We start from the raw sequence: 20,339 nt of genomic DNA, 5'->3' as shown, positions 1-20,339 counted from the left end.
AGGATGGTTTGTATCTCAGTAGAGGAGACGAGTTCAAATTGATATTGTATATTAATTTGTTTGGTTTCTTGCTATTGGTTTGCTTTAAGAGTCAAGAGAAAAAAACACACCAAAAAACCATTCTAGCATTAATTATTATCCCTCTCTTATTTGTATTTAGCTGTCACTAATAATCTCTGTTTAGATACTAATATTGGGGCATAAATTGCTGTGGGATCATTTAATAGCTAAGGACAAGTAAAGTTCCAGAAAGTGTCCTGCTCTACCCAGCTTGACCAAGATTTAACTGTTTACTCCCTCCCACCCTACCCCTCTGCCCACCCACCTCTGGGTTTGTTTTTCTGATATAGACTTCCTAAATTCATAATTGGCAACTAGACAAGTTAGTAAATTGGTATTTCCTTAGGTGTTAACCATCAAATAAATTACCAAAATGAGGACTATCAAATGTAGCTATTGTGGAACCTTTATTCTGAGGGAAATCATCTGGAAACTTAGGGCTTGCCCCATTTGGCAGAACTCTCTTCCTTCAAAAAGGAGCTGGCTGAAGTTAAAGCTGAATTAACTTCAATAAAGAAAGTCTCACCCACTTTACATTATTCAGGAATTAATTCCCCATTACCACATGATAACCAAAAGTCAAGGATAAAGAGATCTACAGTGAACATAAGAACGTGTCATATTGGGTCAGACCAAGAGTCCATCAAGCCCAGCATCCTGTTTCCAACAGTGGCCAATCCAGGCCATAAGAACCTGGCAAGTACCCAAAAACTAAGTCTATTCCATGTTACCATTGCTAGTAATAGCGGTGGTTATTATCTAAGTCAGCTTAATTAATAGCAAGTAATGGATTTCTCCTCCAAGAACTTATCCAATCCTTTTTTAAACACAGCTATACTAACTGCACTAACCACATCTTCTGGCAACAAATTCCAGAGTTTAATTGTGTGTTGAGTGAAAAAGAACTTTCTCCGATTAGTTTTAAATGTGCCACATGCTAACTTCATGGAGTGCCCTCTAGTCTTTCTATTATCCGAAAGAGTAAAAAACCGATTCTCATCTACCCGTTCTAGACCTCTCATGATTTTAAACACCTCTATCATATCCCCCCTCAGCCGTCTCTTCTCCAAGCTGAAAAGTCCTAACCTTTTTAGTCTTTCCTCATAGGGGAGCCATGAGGTGATGGGAGAGATGCATGGGATGTAATAACTTCCCTTCCTCCTGGTTCAGTAGTATTGGGCTGGTTGCCAACAGAATGAGTGGAGCGATGGACAGTCAAATGAGATAAGCGTATCATGATTGCAGAGGCCATGCTGTCACTAGGAGTATTAAATCTGCCATGTCTTTGATGCATTTCTGTATTGTTCTGGAGATGAGGGGAATTGGAGGGTAAGCATAGAGAAGGCCGCCCGTCCATGGAATGAGGAAGGCATCCTGCGCAGATCAGTTCCTGCTGGGGTATATTGAACAGAATGCTGCTACCTTCCGATTGTTTTCTGTGGCAAAGAGTTCTATGCGAGGGAAACCCCAATGTCTGAAAACTTTGAGGGCTACCTCCTGGTTTAGAGACCACTCTTGAGGATGAAATACTCTGCTCAAAAGATCTGCTGTGATGTTGTCCAAACCTGGAAGGTAGGTTTCTTGTAGGGACACCCTGAAAGTCTCTGCCCACCTGAGGATTCGGATTGCCTCTCGGCACAGAATCCAGGATCCTGACCCTCCTTCCTTGTTTATATAGAACATCGCTACTTGGTTGTCCGTATATATCATGAGACATTTGTCCTTGATATGTTGGGAAAAAGTCAGGAGGGCATTCTAGATTGCTTTGAATTTCAGCAGGTTTATTTGATGGCGGGATTCGGCCAAGGACCATAAGCCCTGCATCTTTAGGTCCACTAAGTGTGCCCTCCAACCCTTCCTCGAAGTGTCTGTGATGAGGACTAACTGATGGGAAGAAGAGTGGAAGGGTGTTCCCTGTAACAGATTGGTTGGGAGAGCCTCCATGCAATATCCTTTTTCATGGTCGCTGTTAGCGCCACTCGGTAGCATAAAGGCTGTGTTAATTGAGTCCATTGTCTTTTTAGAACCCACTGCAGGCGTCTCATATAGAGTCTGGTGTGAGGTACCATGTGAATGGCTGCTGCCATGTGGCCCAGGAGGGTCAAAACTTTCCAGGCAGAAGAATAAGGTGTGTGCTGTAGACTCTCTGCCTGGGATTGAATTGTTAAGACTCTGTCCTCTGGCAGGTAGGCTTTCCCTGTGATTGTGTCGATCTTGGCACCGATAAATTGGAGCTATTGCGTGAAATGAAGATGAGACTTTTCGTAATTTACGAGGAATCCCAGTCCCTCCAGACAACGGATCATCTGGCCCACATGGGCATTCAGGGTGCTTATATTTGAGGCTACGAAAAGCCAGTCATCCAGGTAACAGGAAGAGCTGGATGCCCGCTCGACGAAGGTGAGTGTTATAGTTAGTGAGGTTTGGGTAGACCCTTGAACACTGTGGCAGCTGACCCCGCCCATGGGGGGAAGTCCCGTGAGGGGCCACAGGTCAGGCTCAGCTCTGGACACACAAACACAGTTCTTTATTTAGACAGTTTGAGAAGCCACCAGAGGTGGCAGTAGTGAGTAGAAGATGTAGCCTGTCTGGGTTAGTATTCCCCAAGGCGTTGGAACAGTATTCCCCAGGACGTTTCTCTGGTAGCAGTGCTGTAGTGAAGAGAACTGAGAAAGTGAGTACAATAGAACATTCACAGAGTCCCAAATATGGAGAAGCCCCGAGATAGGGAGAGCTGGCCCTCGAGGAGCGAGTACCAGATCCCTGGAGGTAGAGAGACTTGTTGGCAAAGTACTCACACAGCGGTTCCACCTAGGAGATGGCACTGGCGCTGGAATGGGGGCAGGCCCTCGAGGAGCGAGTACCTGGTTCCAGAGAGACGGCTCTGAGGAGTAGATGATAGTAGTACTCACTGTAGCGAATTCTTCCAAATAGAAGAAGAGATAGATGCAGGCAGTGGGTCAGGGAACATGGGCCATCGAGGAGCGAGTACCAGTTACCTGACAGCGACCTGAAAGAAGCAAAGAGGCCTCCGAGGAGCGGGTACCCCGTTAGCAGAAAGAGTCCAATGGAAGTTGGAAGGCAGAGTAGCTGGGTACGGAGAGTGAATGCCATCTGAAAGATTACCCTTGCTAACTCAACGGCTAGCGACTAACAGTAGGCTTAAATATCCGGGCAGCGTGACGTCATCACAGGGGGACGCCAATGAGGAAATAAGAATGAGGGCTGTGCGGCGTGCGCTCCCTAAGGTACCTGAAAAGCATGGCGGGAGGCAGCACCCAAGCTGGTCCGGGGACACCGGAGAGGACGGCAGATGGACGCCGTGGCAGCCAGGCATCCATGAAGAGCAGGAGGAGTTGCAGAAAAGGAAAGGTAGGCGGAGTGAAGCTGTCAGGCAGCGACGGTCACAACAGTGAGTCTCTGCCACCGCCAAACATTTGGTAAAGACTCTGGGGGCAGAAGCAAGGGCAAAGGGGAGCACCTTGTACTGATAATGCTGCCCATTGGTCTGGAAGCACAGGTAACGCCAAGAAGAACAGTGCATTGGTATGTGGGAGTAAGCATCTTTGAGGTTTATCGAGCACATCCAGTTGGGTTGTAGAAGGGGAAGGATGGATTTCAGAGAGGTCATCTTGAACTTTTCTCTTGCAAGAAATTTGTTGAGAGCTCTCAAATCCAGGATTGGGTGAAGTCCCCCTCATTTCTTCGGGATGAGGAAATATTGGGAGTAGAAACCCTTGTTCCATTTGTGTGTCAGCACTTGTTGGATGGCTTGCTGGTGCAGGAGGTTGGACACTTCACCTTGAAGGTTCCTGGGAGCCTGCTGGCCGAAGGGGGGAAATGTGTGATAGAGGTGGGATACTCTTGAAATTGAGACAATATTCTTCTCGAATTATGGTTAGAACCCAATGATTTGATGTGATCAATTCCCAGGCATTGCAGTTCTGGGTTAGTGGGCCCCTGTGTAGGATGGCAGTAGTGGCTTGGCAACACTCAAAAATTCTGCGCTGGTTTCTGGGGTGCAGTTGGTGCTTGCCATTGTTGGCATTGTTGACGTGGTCTGTTTCTGGGAAGGAGAGTCTGCCCCTGAGGCCTCAGTTGTGTGTACGGTAGGGAATGAATTGGTGATATTGCCATCTTTGGTAGGTGGGCCTTCGGTATGTGGGTTAGTGGGCCCCTGTGTAGGATGGCAGTAGCGACTTGACAACACTCAAAAATTCTGCGCTTGTTTCTGGGGTGCAGTTGGTGCCTGCCATTGTTGGCGTTGTTAACGTGGTCTGTTTCTGGGAAGGAGAGTCTGCCCCTGAGGCCTCGGTTGTGTGTATGGTAGGGAATGAATTGGTGATATTGCCATCTTTGGTAGGTGGGCCTTCGGTATGTGGGAAGTATCTTGATGTGGATTGTTGTTCCGCAGCGGATGCCAACGATAGGACGGCTATGTTTTGTTCTTTGAAGAGGGAGACTGTCTCATAATTTATCTCCGAAAAGGTTGTCTCCTTTACATGATAGCTTGGCTAACTTTTCGTGCATGTCTTATTGGATGGCATTCGCCCTCAGACAGGCTAATCTATATGCTCCTATAGCCACTGCTGACGTGCAAGCCGATGTTTCGAATGCTTTGTAGATTGTGTAGAGCAAGTGGCATAGCCCCTCTTCCATGTCCAAGAATGGTTGGGGAAATGTTCCTTCTTCGGAGGCACCTCTGCAAGTGGGTTTTAAGGCTTGTAAACACTCATGAGTAATATAAAATTGATGGTGCTAAATTTTTGCATTCAACATTGCTGTTTGATGTTACGGGCGCGTCCGCCACGCCGCTGACGGGCCGAGGGTCTGGGTGCCCTCGGGTACATATCGTAGGCGCAGGGAGCACGGCTGTCTCTAAAGCGGGTGGTGTGAGCCCTTGGGCCACAGCGAGAGCTAGGGAGGAGCCCCAGCCACACCGTGGGAGGTGAGCCGGTGCTGGCATGGAGAGCCAGGCGTGTACCGAAGCAGGAATTCAGGAACGGAGTCTGACCCTCAGCCGGACCTGCATGCCCATGACAACCAGCAACGCAATGTTGGTTGATGAACGGTCCTCCAACTGTTCCAAGCCCTTTCGGACCTGCCGCTGGGTAACGGCAAAGGGCGGCAGGCCGGACAGAGAATGAGGGCAGACAGAGTCGATAGTACACGAAGGACATCTTAGGCGTAGGCCAGTGCAGAGGCAAGGACTGGTGCAGAGACATCAGAGGCAAGGACTGGTGCAGAGACATCAGAGGCAGGAACGAGGTAAGATGCATACAGGAGACTCAAGGGCGAGGTACGAGGCTGACAACATGGAGCGCCCTACACAGCCCACCCGCGGGGCTGGTCACGGACCACTACAGAGGTTGCCTTCAATAATAAGGTAAGGCTTTCTCACAGATATAGGAACGAGGTGCATGGCTTGCATCACGAAGCGCCCTACACAGCCCGCCCACGGGGCTGGTCACGGACCACGACTTGGCTTGCCACAAGGCACCAGGACATCTTGAAGATACAGGAATAGGGTAGAAGCAAATAGCTGCTCTCCTGGCAGTCTATAGCAGGGTTTGCTGCACACCGGCAGCCTGAAGCAAGGCTCGCTGCACACCGGCAGCCTGAAGCAGGGTTCGCTGCACACCGGCAGCCTGAAGCAGGGTTCAGTGGGAAAATCAGGAACTGGATCAAGCATAGGATCAGGAACAGACATCAGGTAACACATCAAGGCAAGGTCAGGAACAGACATCAAGGCAAGGTCAGGAACAGACAGGGAGCCATCGAAGCACAGACGACCACGGAGGACCTGGATCAGCAGACAGGACACAGCAATGTGTAAGCTAATCCAAAGGCAAGTTGCAAGTGAAATGAGAGTCCTTTTATACTGCAGGTAATAGGCAACTCCCTGGGAGGAGTTTGCCAGGACCGCCCCTTGCTGGCCCTATAACTGGGGCCAGCAAGGGGCGGCCCCTAGGGAGAAGGGCCGGCCCCTAGGGAGAAGGGTGTCGCCAAACAGGAAGTCCAAACACAGCCATGCAAGCCACAGGCAGGCCTCAGGAACAGTTAGGCCTCCCAGGCCCTGGAGCAAGTCCTGGATGGTGCACAGGCAAGGCCCTGGCTTCGGAGCGGCCTCCGGAGGAAAGGTAAGATACCTCCTGTAGTGCAGCAACAGGGGGGATCGTAACAGCTTGATAGGTTTTCTTACTGAAGTCGTCCAGGTAACTGTTATCCTTGCCTGGAGGGGTGTTGGAATGCAGTCTGGTTTTCTTGGCTTTTTTCATTGCTGATTCGACCACAATGGAGGTGTGTGGTAGTTGGACCGTGTTAAAATATAGTGAGTTTTGCATATGGAACTTTAGGTCCATCTTCCTTGAAGTTGGAAAGCCTGAGAAAGGAGATTCCCATGCTTTTTGCATAACTGCATCAAGAACAGTGTGAGGAGGGAGGGCCATAGGCTCAGGCGGAACCTCGAAGATTTTTAGTATGCCCAGGACCTCTGTTCTGGTGTCTGGTATCTTAGTTGTCTCTGTTTTTAGCAGAACCCCCATCTTTTCAATAAACTTGGAGTAAGTTAGGTCCTTCAGTGGTAAGGAGGGTTCTGAGGGCTCCTCTGGCTGGTCTGATGGTATTCCCGTGGAAGATCCTGGGGAGGAAGGTATAGATTCTGGTGGGTCCGAACCTGGTTGTGGCGAGGACAGAGGACGAGGATCCTGATGGTCCTAGGGATGAGTCGGAGAGCCGTTTCTGGTTCAGGACACTCACGGGGAGGGGCTCGGAGGTGGATCCCCGTGTGATTCCGCTTCTAGAGATGAAAAGAAGTTGGCAAAGATCTCTGATATTTGGGACATAGCCTGGGAGCCTAATCCATCCTTGTGGATTACGGTCTTTTCCAGTTTGTTTTCAGTCGGGGGGGGGGGGGTTCCTTCTGGGGCAGCCAGGAGGATATAGGAAGACGAAACCCGCTAATGTTGTGGGGCTGGATGAATGACATGAGAAGGTTTATACCTTTTGACGAGAGGTTCTTGAAGTTGGGGTGAGGAAGTTTCCTCTGGGAGACTGAAGATAGGTTGGAGAAGACTTTCTCAGAAGTGTCGGATGAGCTCCTGCATGAGGGAGAGTCAGGCGGAGTTTCCCCATCTGAGAGTTCCATGTCTTGAGCATCTGCGTCATGAATATGGTCTGGGGGTCTGGCCTGCGGGGCCTTGATAGTCTGTGGTAGCCTTCTGGGTGTGCGCTGTGTCCTGCATTGGGCAGTTCCCATATTTTTGATGACTGCATCGAGTGCTTGGAATGTGTCAAGTGCTTCGAGTGCGTCGATCGTGTGGAATGCGTTGAGCGCTTCAAGTGCATCGCTGGTGTGTGGAAGTGTGTGGAAGTATTGATGCATAGGGGTCGGAGACATGCATCGGTCTTGTTGATGCATTGGAGCATCGTGTGTCTATCTCTACCTTTGACGCATGGATCTTTGAGTTGCCTGGGGTTCCGAAGACCCTGCCCACGCGTCAGTTGAAGCTTTTTGGGCTGGCTTTGGCGCTCTGCTCCCAGCCGTAGCCCCCGATGCCAATGGTACAGATAAGGGGTGTGTGGGCAACAGGTGATGTGTCGAACCGGGATGGGCAATCTTACTATTGGGCCCTAGGGATGAGGCTGTCTTCCTTTTCTCCGGGTTGTCCTGTTTGGGTCCTGGAGAAAGGTGGGCAGAGTGGTGGTCCGATGTTGGGGCATCTGAGCCCGACTCTGAGGCACACAATTTTTTGAGCTCGCTGCCTCCGTGCTCGGGGGGGGGGGGGGGGGGGACAAACGACCACAGTCCCTGCAAGTGGACTGGTTGTGGTCTGGCCTGAGACAAAGATAACAATAGTTATGTCCATCAATGATGGCCATAACTTTCCTGCACTGACAGTGCTTGAAGCCAGGTGGTCGTGGGGCCATTTCTGGCCAGGAAATATCAGACTGAGGAAAAACTTCTTGAGAGGAAAACACTCCACGTGTGGTGAGTATCACGGAAAAAATAGACTGAGGTGAACAATGACGTTCGCGAGGGAAGACGCACGCAGCCACACAGAGCCAAAGCTCTGTGGTTACTAAGGAAAGCTCCGCCTAGAGATCGCTGGGAACGTCTCCCAGACAACTTGGCTAATTCAGCCCTGCTATCGACGGGAAACTTCTGAATCCCTTGAGGACCAATCCAAGTAGTCAGAATTTGGCTTTCTCAGAGTCATTCTGTGGCAGGGAAGATACACTGAAAGCTGGTAGCGATGGAAGAAGCACCAGGCCCGGGTTGTAGTAACCCGCTACCAAGATTCGGGCTGAATACTAATCGGAAATAAAGGTACTGGGAGGGTGAGAGGGTAAGGGTTGGTATGAAGGAGGGGCCCTGGAGGGTACTCATTTTTATAACATAGATGGGACCCGGGACCAGGAGAAGGGGAAGGGGGAGAGAGACCGGCACTGGCCCTGGCCTTTATAATTTTATAAATGACATGGAGCGTGTTTTGGGAGGAGGCTATGGGTTTGTCCTGGCAGGGCTAATCCTTTCAAGCACAGGTGGGAGGGAGGAGGGGAGCTTTGCCGGAAGGCTTATGATCTTTTTTTTTTAAACCCAGCACTTCGCCACTTAATCGGAGATATTAAAAAATTATCAAGTTATGTTTATAGCTACCCAGCTATGGTTAGCCGGATAATTTTAATTGGGGATATTCAGTGGAACATTTCTCCCACTGAATATCACAGATAACTTATCTGGCTAATTTTAGTTAGATAGGTTATCTGTTTTCTCACGTTTTGAATATTGGCTTTTAGATCAGCAATATACTTCATTCTGGAAAAACAAACAAAACTTGAAATGGAGATCCCATGAAACCAGAGTCCACATGCAGTGCAACACCATAGAAATAGAAACAGAAATGAATTTCTGAGTAAAATATAAAGATATCAGAGATTGACATATTTCAATCACTAAACTGAAAATAAAATCTTTTCTACCTTTGATGTCTGGGCATTTTAATTTTCTAATCATTTTTTGTCCCAATCTCTTTCCCTCTTTCATCTGACTTCTCCTAACTCCTTTTCCAAGCTCTCTTGTCCATTTGCATTTTTTCTCTTCCCTTCTGTCTTCAATTTCTCCCTTACTTCTATATTTAACATTGATCTTTCGGTTTCATCTCTTTCCTCTGTTTGTCTCTTTACTGCCTTTCTATCCACTGGGGATGTGCAGCAAAAATGTTTCCATTTCAGATCATTTTTCTTTTTTTTCCAGTTGTTTAAATGTTTATTTTGTGTTCAAATCAAAATAAACATTTAAAAAAAACCCTCAAAACCAAAAATTATACCAAAATGGGGCCTCTGTAGTCCCCCAAAGCTGCTTCCTGGGCTTGCATAAGCCTCCCACCCTCACTAAAACACCAGGGCCTGGGATTACCTGGTGGGGCTGAACCCAAGTGTCGCCATTGTGATATCGCACTTGGCACCAGTCTCAGGATCAGTTCTGACAGACAAGAATGAGTGGAGATTGCTCCTGCCCCTCTCTTATGTTTGGACTCCCATGGAAGGGGTAAGTATGGGATGGTGTTTGGCTCTAGCTGATATCTACGTGGAGGTCCTGGGAGATACCAGCTTGAGTTAGCGCAGCTAGGTAGGCACAGGCCTCAGTGTTTTAGCGGGAGGCAGGGAGTGGAGGGTTAGAAGGGCCTAAGGGAGGACCTGGTTGCGCTTGGCTCCACCAAACTGTGTAGGCCTCAACCTGGTTTGTGACGGGGACTGCATTTCTATTTTTATTTTCCTCAGGAAATAGTATGTGCTATTTGCTAATAGTGCACACTATTTCCTGAAACAAAAACACACAAAACCTTTGAGGGATTTGCTAAGGATGACACATTCTTTTAAGGTAATCTGAACCAAAATGAAAATGGGCCATTTCAGTTTGGATTGCACAATCATTTGGAATGAATGGGCATGGCTACTTTCCACTCATAATTAGATTTCACCCTCCCTTCTCATTCTCCAGTCCTCAAGCTCCCTCTTTTCACCTCTTACCTACCTACATCCCCTTCCCAGCCAAGCTCCCCATTCTCTCATCTCATCCCCTGCCCTCCCCTTTCCCACGTCCCATTTCTCAACCCTTCATAGCCCCAACTCCTTCTGTTGCTCATCCCCTCACCAGCCTCTTTCTTCTTTTATTTATTTTTATTTTATTTAGTGCTTTTTTATTCCGGCATTTATGATTTACAATCATATCATGTCGGTTTACATGGAACCGGGGTACAACAAACTAGCCAGCCACTTCCTCTCCAGCAACATTTCTACCTTCTCAGCCATGTCACAGACCCATCCCTTTCCACTGCTTATCACCCCGTCCCAGCCTTCCTTCACACCATATCTCAACTTTCCCTACCATTCAGCCCCCTTCTCCTACCCCACATCTCTCATGCCCTTCATTCATGTCCCAGTTCTCCTCACCCATCTCTCTACACAATCACAAAGTTCCCACTTTACCCCCATCCAATCGCTGGAAGCTTTTGGATAAGAAAATATGGGGGGGGGGGGGGGGCAGTTGGTGTTATTAATGGATGTTACTGAAATATGTACATGTTGATTGCTTTTTATATTTGCCGATCTAGTGAACTACTTTATTGTAACATTATTTTTTTTTACTGTTTATGCAGTATATACATTTTTCAAATAAATAAATAAAATTCCCACTTTCCTACACACGTAACCTCCAGTCCCCCTTTCCTCCTCCTCCAATCTCTACTTTCTCTTCCTCCCTCCCTCCTTACCCACCCACCAGATCTGGGAATTATCTCCTCCACACATCACTGAATCTTCACTGTCCCTCTCCACTCAATCCCCATTTCCCCCACCCAATATGGGAGTCCACTTCTCTCCCTTCATCCCTACCCAGTAACGTCCCTGAGCCTCCACAATCCCTTTCACACCTCCCCCTGCCGTCCCAGAACTACAAGCAGTTTTATTTGAGGTTTCCCTTGCCTCCTTCATGCCCTGTAATGGAATTGCGGCTTCTTCTCAGTGCTGGCACCGATCTCTTTTCCTTCGCTGCATGGTTCAGTGATCGCTCTGTATTTACGGAGGCCCACACAGTTCAAACAACCACGCTGGCACCGAGAAGGAAAACCACCGGACAGGGAAAGAAGGAAGGAGGTGAGAATTAATGAATGCAGGGGCAGCCTTAAAAACCCCCCAAAACTTAAAGTTCCAGGGAGAAGGGAGGACTCGGGGCAAGGGTCTCATGTGTCCCTGAATAAATAGTAAACACGGGGCCCTTCCTTAAAAATTGTGCATTCTCTGACTGTTCTGGGTCAGGCAGACATCCGAGTTTGCCATCCAGGCAGCTAAACTTTCTTTCCAATCAGTCCTCAAGACAAAGATTCTGTAAGTTTGAAATTATTTATTGTACAGGTAAATTCTACTTACAATTGTTGCATCTCAAACTTAAGCCCCGAGGCAAAGATCTTTGGTAACTGGAGACAGGGAAGCAGGAGGGAGAAGGAGGTCTCTTTTGTGTTGCAGGAGTTAGTTTATGGTAGAGGTAGGAAACTTGAGGGATATGAGGCTGATTTAGTCTTCAGACGAAGGCAGTAAGAAAGAAGGTAAAAAACTCGATCGTTTCAGGGAGTTTTACAGAGCGCTGCTGGCTCAGAAGCACGCAAGGGGTGAACTGAACTCTCGTTGAGAGCTGCTAAAGGAAACTCCTCCAGAAGCTGGGGGCAGGGGGCAAGGTCCAATGGCAGCAAGCCTAAAATACATGTGATGCAGGGGGAGCATGAAGGGCAGTCCCTTGAGCCTACTCACCAACTACCGCCCTATCTCTAATCTCCCATTTATTTCTAAACTCCTCGAAAAAACTGTCAACAAACAACTCTCAGAATTCCTCGAAGATAACCATATCCTTGCACCTACTCAATATGGTTTCCGGAAATCCCACAGCACAGAGACACTTCTACTCTCCCTGTCAGACCATATCCTTAAAGGATTTGATAAAGGGCAATCCTATATTCTGGCCTTTCTCGACATCTCCTCTGCATTCGATACCATCAGCCATTCCATTCTCTTACAACGATTAACAGAAATCGGTGTTACGGGTGTTGCTCACAACTGGTTCAACTCTTACCTCAGTAACAGAAACTGCAAAATCCAACTAGGAAATCACAAATCCAAGGCCATCCCCCTCAATCAGGGTGTCCCACAAGGCTCATCCCTCTCTTCTACCCTTTTCAATATTTACATGCTTCCCCTCTGTGACCTCCTCTCTAATCTTAACCTGCATCATTATGTCTACGCTGACGATGTTCAGTTACTCATTCCAATCACTGACTCCCCATCAAAAGCAATTGAAATCTGGAACGATACGCTCCACTCCATTAACAAACTCTTATCTTCCATCCATTTAGCACTTAACACTACCAAAACTGAAATCATGCTCATCTCACCTCAAAACCATCCTAACCCCCCCCTTAGTCATATTCCATTTGCCCAACAAGTCCGTGATCTTGGCGTCATCCTTGATGGTCATTTCACGCTGAAGAAATTCATCAGTAATATACTAAAAGACGGTTTCTTTAAACTCCACTCCTTAAAAAAACTGAAACCCCTATTACATCCCCCCGACTTCCGTACAGTCCTACAAACCACCATCTTTGCCAAAACCGATTACTGTAATGCCCTTCTCCTCGGCCTTCCGAACAACTCCATCCACCCCATTCAAATACTGCAAAACACAACAGCCCGGATCTTGACTAACTCACGCAGAAATGATCATATCACACCTGTATTAAAAGATTTACACTGGCTCCCTATTACATCCCGCATCCAATATAAGGCTCTCTCTCTTGTCCACAAGGCCTTATACAATCCCGAAATGAACTGGTTTAATGAATCCTTCCGCCTCCACCAATCTAACAGGCCCACCAGACACCAACATCTCGCCACCATGCCTACCCCCTCTCCCAAACTCTATAAACTTACCTCCACGAGAGCCCGAGCGCTCTCGATCGCCGGGCCGACCCTTTGGAACACAATGCCAGTTGAATTACGGCAAGAAGAATGCTCAAAAACCTTTAAACGGAAGCTGAAGACTTGGCTCTTTACTAAAGCCTACACCTAATTTCTCAATCTTTCTCTCCATTCTCTTTTCCCACCCTCTCCTCTCTCTCCTTACTGTTCAGTTCGCTTATTTTCCCTTCTTCCTCAATTCCCTTTTTCCCCACCTTCCACTTCACCCCACCCTCGCTTCTTTCCCCTCCCCCCCACCCCATCTCTCTACCCCTACGTTTCATTTAATCCCTACACATTTTACCCTCCTTCCCTCTCTCCCCCCCCCCCCTAGGTTCCTCTACCCCCCTCTCCTCTCAAACTATACTCAAATTTATTTAATATGTCATCGCCTCATATTGGATATGTATATACTGTTATAATATTATTTTATTTTATATATATTAGTAAAGCCTATTCTTAACATTTAACATTCAATGTTACTTTCCCTCCTTATATTCCCCCTCTTACCCCCCCCCCTCAATTGTTCTTTTGTTAATTTGTTATAAATTGTTGATATAACTCTGTTCGATGTAAAACGCCTCCCCAGGCGTCTGTTTGCGTTACAATGTGAACCGATGTGATATCCCTGATGAATGTCGGTCTATAAAAATTTTAAATAAATAAATTAAATAAATAAATATAAGGCACCTAGGAAGACTCAAGTTAGATTGAGGGGCATTCAAGCTCTTCTGATAGAGAAAGTGGAGGGGGGAGGGAGCTTCTCTTAAGGGCAAAGGCTCCTCTTAAAGGCAAAGGCTCACAGACTTTTATTATGGGTTCAGTATCAAGAATCCTCAGAAGGGAGGACTGCACTAAACAGTTAAACTACAATATGTACAGATACAAACATGTACCCACTGCTGGGGACAGAACACTGACAATTGTTCACCCACAGTCCTTCCAGGAGAGATCTCTGGATCAAGAAAGACATTCTACACCTTCCTGCTGGATTTCCGGGAGACTCGCTTCTTGCAATAATGACTATCAATTGCCTATAAATATCTGTGAAAATGTAGCAGAACAGAAAGGATTTATACTCTGCCTCTAGTAATGTGTTACTTCAATAAAAATAAGAAAGAGCATTGACACAGCTCCTTGTATATATTACATTTGATGGGGACAGTAATGAGATGAGTAATATTGGGCAATATGGCCAGAGTTGAAGGCAGGACGATTTGAGGTAATTCTAGGTCCTTAAATTGCAATGGTACCAATCTTTTGGTCACAAGACTTGGAAGTAAGAGGTGACACAATTTTAGGAAGAGGAAATGGTAGGACAAGAAGAAACTCTAAGGGTTTCTCAGATAGCAACTCTCGTGCCACAAAGTTGGTGTTTTGGAGGCCTGAAGACTGAATCTTATTAGTTGAAAGTGGATTGGGAGGCTGCTACTCTTATATCACAGCTCAGCAAAGAGAAATGAGCTAGTAGAAACATGACATTTCTTCTCTTCCAGATTCATTATCTTGATATTTACAGATAGGTCTGAGCTGCAAAAATTGCACGAGGCATAACATTTCCTGTTTCATCTAACAGCCTGTTGTGAGCAGGCGCTGCCAGGAAATCTCAGCTCTAATGGGAAGAAATCCCCGGTATATCACTGACCCCTACTAGTGCAGATACACCATCTTTTATCAAGGGATTGCACAAGTGTTCCTGATGTACTACACAGCAGGACACCCGTTTGTTCTAGTGAAAAAAACAGTCACTGCTTACGCTACCCCCTGAAAATCTAGTTCTCTTCCTTTCTGATGGGAACTATGGGATGATTTACCTCCAGATGTTACCAGTTTACTAACGCTGGGACTTCTTGCTGTTTCTGTAGAGTCAGAGTCATCACTGAGACTGGCTGATGGAGGGGATACATGCAAAGGACGTGTGGAGGTTGCTTTTGATGGCCATTGGGGAGCAGTCTGTGATGACTCTTGGGACACGAATGATGCAAAGGTTGCCTGCAGGGAGCTGGGCTGTGTACATGGAGGCTCTCCGCAGCTCTCATATTTTGGTCCTGGCGATGGAGTGTTCCTGCTTTTCGATGTGCAGTGTACAGGCAATGAATCCTCTCTCCTGGATTGCCCTCACAACCTGTCTGCATCATATGCCTGTGATGGAGGGAGACATGCGGGTGTGGTGTGTGCAGGTACGTTCAGAAGGGGAGGGCTCAGTTGTTATGGCAGCTTCTCCTGCACAGAGGCTTTAATAACAAAATAAGAAGTGGTATAACAAAGTACATATCCTGAAGCATTTGAAACTTTCACTTAATTATGAAGACTTCTATACAGTACTCCAAACGTTAATATTTTCCAGGCTAGATTACTGTAATGCTCTCTTATTTGCTTTGCCTGCAAACACAACAAGACCATTACAGTTATTGAAAAATGCCACAGCTAGGGCCTTGGGCAATAAAATATGATCCCATTACTCCAGTACTCACAGCCCTTTATTAGTTACCTGTAAAATTCAGAATACAATATGAAGTACTATGCTTCTTACATAAAGTGGTCAGAGTGGCTAAGTGCGTCGTTGCATCGAAACTTAAGATCTGCGAATAAAGGTCTTTTAAATATTCCATCTGTGTGAACCGCACGCGTCAGCGAGGTAAGGGAAAGAGCAATCCTGATTGCAGGGACTAAACTGTGGAACTCCTTACCTTGTGAGTTAAGAATGCAGAGATTTTATGAGATTCAAACAGGCCCTCGAGAGTCATAATGCAAACTGAAGAGAACTGTGGCAATGCACTAATAGAAAGCTATTTCATATTGTATTAGCTTTTAAACGAATACATGCCAGAAAGTTATAGATTTTACTTTAGGTTGTTATATTGCCAATTTTATTATTTTAATATGTTTTATAAATTTTGCTGTCAGGGGCGGATTGCAGGAACAATTCAGCCTGGGGGATTTTTTCAAAACCGGCCCTTTGTAGGTATCTGACTCACTCATATCCTGTGCAGCACGTGCTTCAATAGCTCCCAAAAGCATACCAAGCCAATTGTTGAGAGGCGCCTGGCAGAATTAATACAAAACAATCTCCCAACATACATTTCATTTTTTTCCTAAACTAAGTACAGCACATCCGAGACCAGGGGTGAACAATCTAAGCCGCAGTCCCACTTTTATTCATGCAATTGATTAGGCTCCCCCTCTCAAATATCCTGGATTCTTGGTCTAGTGTTAAAGTATTTTGCCAACCAATAATGCTTTTGAACCAGTTGTCAAGTAATGAGACAGCCATACTCCCAGCCAGTGACTCAAACACACACAATCAGAAATAGACAAAAGACAAACACTCAAAGACATTTGCTATTGTACTGTTGCTTATGTGCTCATTCAGTGACTACTACCTGAATAGGAAAAAAAAACCAAAAAAAAAAAAAACCCACGTTGGATGCAGCCTTTTAGAGGCAAGGGCTTACTTGTTTTAACCTAGATGTTATTAGAAATAACAGTACCTAAAGCAGCTTACTTGTCTCACTTACCTATTTTACCTGCTTACCTGTACTTACCTAGATTACTGCTAAGTCTTTTCCTAGAGTTGATTGGATACAACAGCGCCTAAGGCCTAAAGAACCTAGAGTTTGAAGCTCCCCTTTTAAGCACTTTTCTACTTGCACCAATTTAACTGTAATTTCACGTACGCAATCTCCCCTATCCCTCTATCTTCTCTCCCCCTTCCTCCCTTATCTACAAGTAAGCCACTTTGCTTGTTACTATCCTCCACTTTGCTTGCCCTCATCCACCGCAACTTACTGACTGCCACACACCCATCACAAAATACAGCCTCACTCTACACAACACACAAATACACACTCACTATTTCCTGTGCAGCTTCAAAATGCTAAACATCCCAAAGCTCAGCTACTATAGACATAGACCTACTGCACCTCATGCCATACGACAACGATCATATCTCAAAAACATTCACACAACCATGATCTCCCCACCACTCACGCAAATCATCGGCCTCACTGCACTCACGCTTATCCTCTTCAATGCACAATCATTAAACAAAAAAACCGCTATACTCAACGACATCCTCTCTGACGAAACACCAGACATCTGTGCAATAACAGAAACATGGTTGAAAGACACCGACAATGTTCTCCTCAACCAGCTCCCCAACAATATATACGATATAGTCTCCATCCCCCGTTTAAAAAAGAAAGGTGGAGGCATTCTTTTAGCCACCAACAAACAACTCAATCTCACACTCCAACCCATCCCCTCCCCAGCTAAATTAGAAATTGGCCTGTTCAAAGCCCCCTCTCTACAAATCTGCCTCATTTATGCTCCCCCTGGAACTCTCAACAATAACCCTTCTTCTCTCATTGAATATATAGCTAAAAATATTTCCATCGGCTCCCCAGCTATTATCCTAGGAGATTTTAATCTCCATGTTAACACAACACCCCTTACACCTAGCTGCTCTTCCTTCATGGAAGCAATGAAATCACTAGGATTCAAGCAAATCATAAATATGCCCACACATAAAGCTGGTCACTCACTCGACCTCATTTTTACCAACAGTCACATCGTAACTGACTCTCTATCATGCACTCCCATCCCATGGTCTGACCACTATATCTTAAGAACATCTAACACCATACAAAGACCTCCGCCCCTTCCAATTAGCACTACCACTATACAATACCGAAAAACATGCAATAGAGACGAGCTTTCTACAGCTCTATCCAACACCCAGCTTAATCTTGATCTATCAAATGCTGACACTGCTCTAACATCATGGAATGAATACACCCTCTCAGTTGCAAATAATATTTGCCCCCTCATTACAAAAAAACTATCCTCTCAGAAAAATACAAAAAAACCCTGGTACACTCCCACACTAAAAGATTTAAAACATGCCCTTAGAAAAGCCGAAAAAAATTGGCGTAAAGAACCCACACCTACTCTACTTGCACGATACAAAACTTCACTGCAAAATTATAGTGAGATGATCAACAATGCAAAAAAAAATTACTACGCTGGTAAAATACACCAATTTCAATTCAATCCAAAAGTGCTGTTTGAATATGTCACTTCACTTACAAACCTCACTCCAAATATCATCCCAGAAGAAGAAGCCAAAATCAAATGCGAACAACTGGCCTCTTTCTTTCAGGACAAAATTAACAAAATTATGACACGCTTCACACACAATTCCCACTTGCCCCAATTCAATAACCTCTGTCACACAAAAGACTCTGCACCTCAGCTAACTATCTTTGAAAACACTGCAACAACTGAAATTGTATCCCTACTCAAAAAAGCTAGACCCTCCTCTCACCCCTCTGATACCATCCCCACAAAACTCCTCCTCACTGTCCCTGATCTAATAGCCAGCCCTATCTCTAACATTATCAATGCATCTATTGAACTTGGACAAGTGCCTAACTCTCTCAAATTTGCTATCCTTAAACCCACTTTAAAAAAACCTAAGCTCGACCCATTAGACCTTGCCAATTACCGCCCAATTTCTAATCTCCCATTTATTGCTAAAATCCTAGAAAAAACTATCAACCGTCAACTTAGTGACTATTTAGAAGAACACCAAATCCTCTCTCCCTCACAATACGGATTTCGCAAACTACATAGTACTGAAACCCTGCTCTTATCCCTGTCTGATTACCTTCTCAAAAGCCTAGATAAAAATCTACCTCATCTTCTAGTAATCCTGGATATTTCAGCGGCTTTTGATACCGTTAACCACCAAATTCTCCTCCAACGCCTTCACGAGATTGGAATAACTGGTACTGCTCATAACTGGTTTACTTCCTACCTGTCCAACCGTAACTATAAAGTCAAAATTGGCAACCACCTTTCAAAAGAAATCCCCCTGAAGCAAGGAGTCCCACAAGGCTCTTCACTCTCATCTACCCTTTTTAACATCTATCTCCTACCACTCTGCCATCTCCTCGCCAATCTTAAGCTTCCACACTTTTTGTACGCTGATGATGTACAAATTCTTATTCCAGTAACGGAATCCATACCCAAAGCCATTGAAATCTGGGACACTACCCTCGCTTCTATCAATAATCTACTAACCTCCTTACAACTTGCCCTCAACTCCACAAAAACACAACTCATGTTCATTTCTCCTCCCACCCCTCTACATGCTTCTCCCACCTCACCAATAACATCGACGCACATACAATTCTCCCACCAAGTCCGAGACCTAGGAGTCATTATTGACGACCAAATGGCCCTCAAAAAATTTATCAGCGCAATCCTTAAAGAGTGTTTTTTCAAATTACATACACTCAAAAAATTGAAACCCTTACTTCACGCATCTGATTTCCGGACAGTTTTACAAGCCATGTTGTTTTCCAAAACAGATTATTGCAATTCACTCCTCCTAGGCCTACCTAAAAATGCTATCCGCCCCTTACAAATCCTGCAAAATACTGCAGCCCGCATCCTCACTAATACAAACGCAAAGGAACACATTATGCCAGTTTTGAAGGATTTACACTGGCTCCCCATTCAATCTCGCATACACTATAAGACACTAACACTTATCCATAAAGCCCTCCACAATCCTGAAATGAAATGGTTTAATAATACTCTACAATTTCAAAACTCTATTAAACCCACCAGAAATCAATACCTTGCCACATTACAGACCCCCTCGCCCAAACTATATAACTATGCTTCTACCAAAGCGCGAGCGCTTTCTTTTGCTGGCCCTTTGTTATGGAATACCATGCCCACCGAACTGCGCCTTGAGCCATCTCCCAAAACTTTCAAGCAAAAACTCAAGACATGGTTATTCACACATGCCTATACTTGAAATAAATATGTCCTCCCCTCCTTTACCTGCCCTGCCTTTCTACCAGACACCCCCTGTTATGCTCCGGGTGTGGATCCTTGGGCCGACCGGCAATATGGGACGGTCGGAAGGCAGACACACACAGTGCGGGATGGATCTTCACCTGGAAACCCGTGACCCCACCAGAGGAGCTGTTAGGGCCCGGGTCGCTAGGACTTAGGTGGCTTCGCCCTGGAAGTCCGAGGTCCCCCCAGGAGGAGCCCGTAGGGACCCGGACCGCTGGGACTTAGGAGAGTCACAGGCGTGAAGGGAAACCGAGGGCGGACAGAAGTCTGGACTGGTAGCTGAAGACAGGAACGAGGAGGTGTACCGGAGTCTGGGTATGCAGCAAGTAGTGGATCCAAGAAGCGAGCCAGAGTCGAGGCAGGCAGTGAACAGGCAGAGACGTGAAACAAAACCAGGA

General features: G+C 46.0%; 1 protein-coding gene across 1 annotated transcript in view; it reads left to right on the top strand.

The window, feature by feature from the left end:
• LOC115096250 (deleted in malignant brain tumors 1 protein-like) overlaps nucleotides 1-20,339 on the top strand; it is a 36,859-nt gene that overhangs the window by 15,118 nt on the left and 1,402 nt on the right. The window contains exon 4 of the mRNA XM_029610759.1: nucleotides 14,934-15,248. Within this exon, the coding sequence (XP_029466619.1) occupies nucleotides 14,934-15,248 (315 nt within the window). The remainder of the gene's footprint in view (nucleotides 1-14,933; nucleotides 15,249-20,339) is intronic.

The sequence above is a fragment of the Rhinatrema bivittatum genome, chromosome 7 (assembly GCF_901001135.1).
Source record: "Rhinatrema bivittatum chromosome 7, aRhiBiv1.1, whole genome shotgun sequence".
NCBI classification, from domain to species: Eukaryota; Metazoa; Chordata; class Amphibia; order Gymnophiona; family Rhinatrematidae; genus Rhinatrema; species Rhinatrema bivittatum.
The sequence above is the reverse complement of the archived record's forward strand: the minus strand, read 5'-3'. Positions and strand labels throughout refer to the sequence as shown.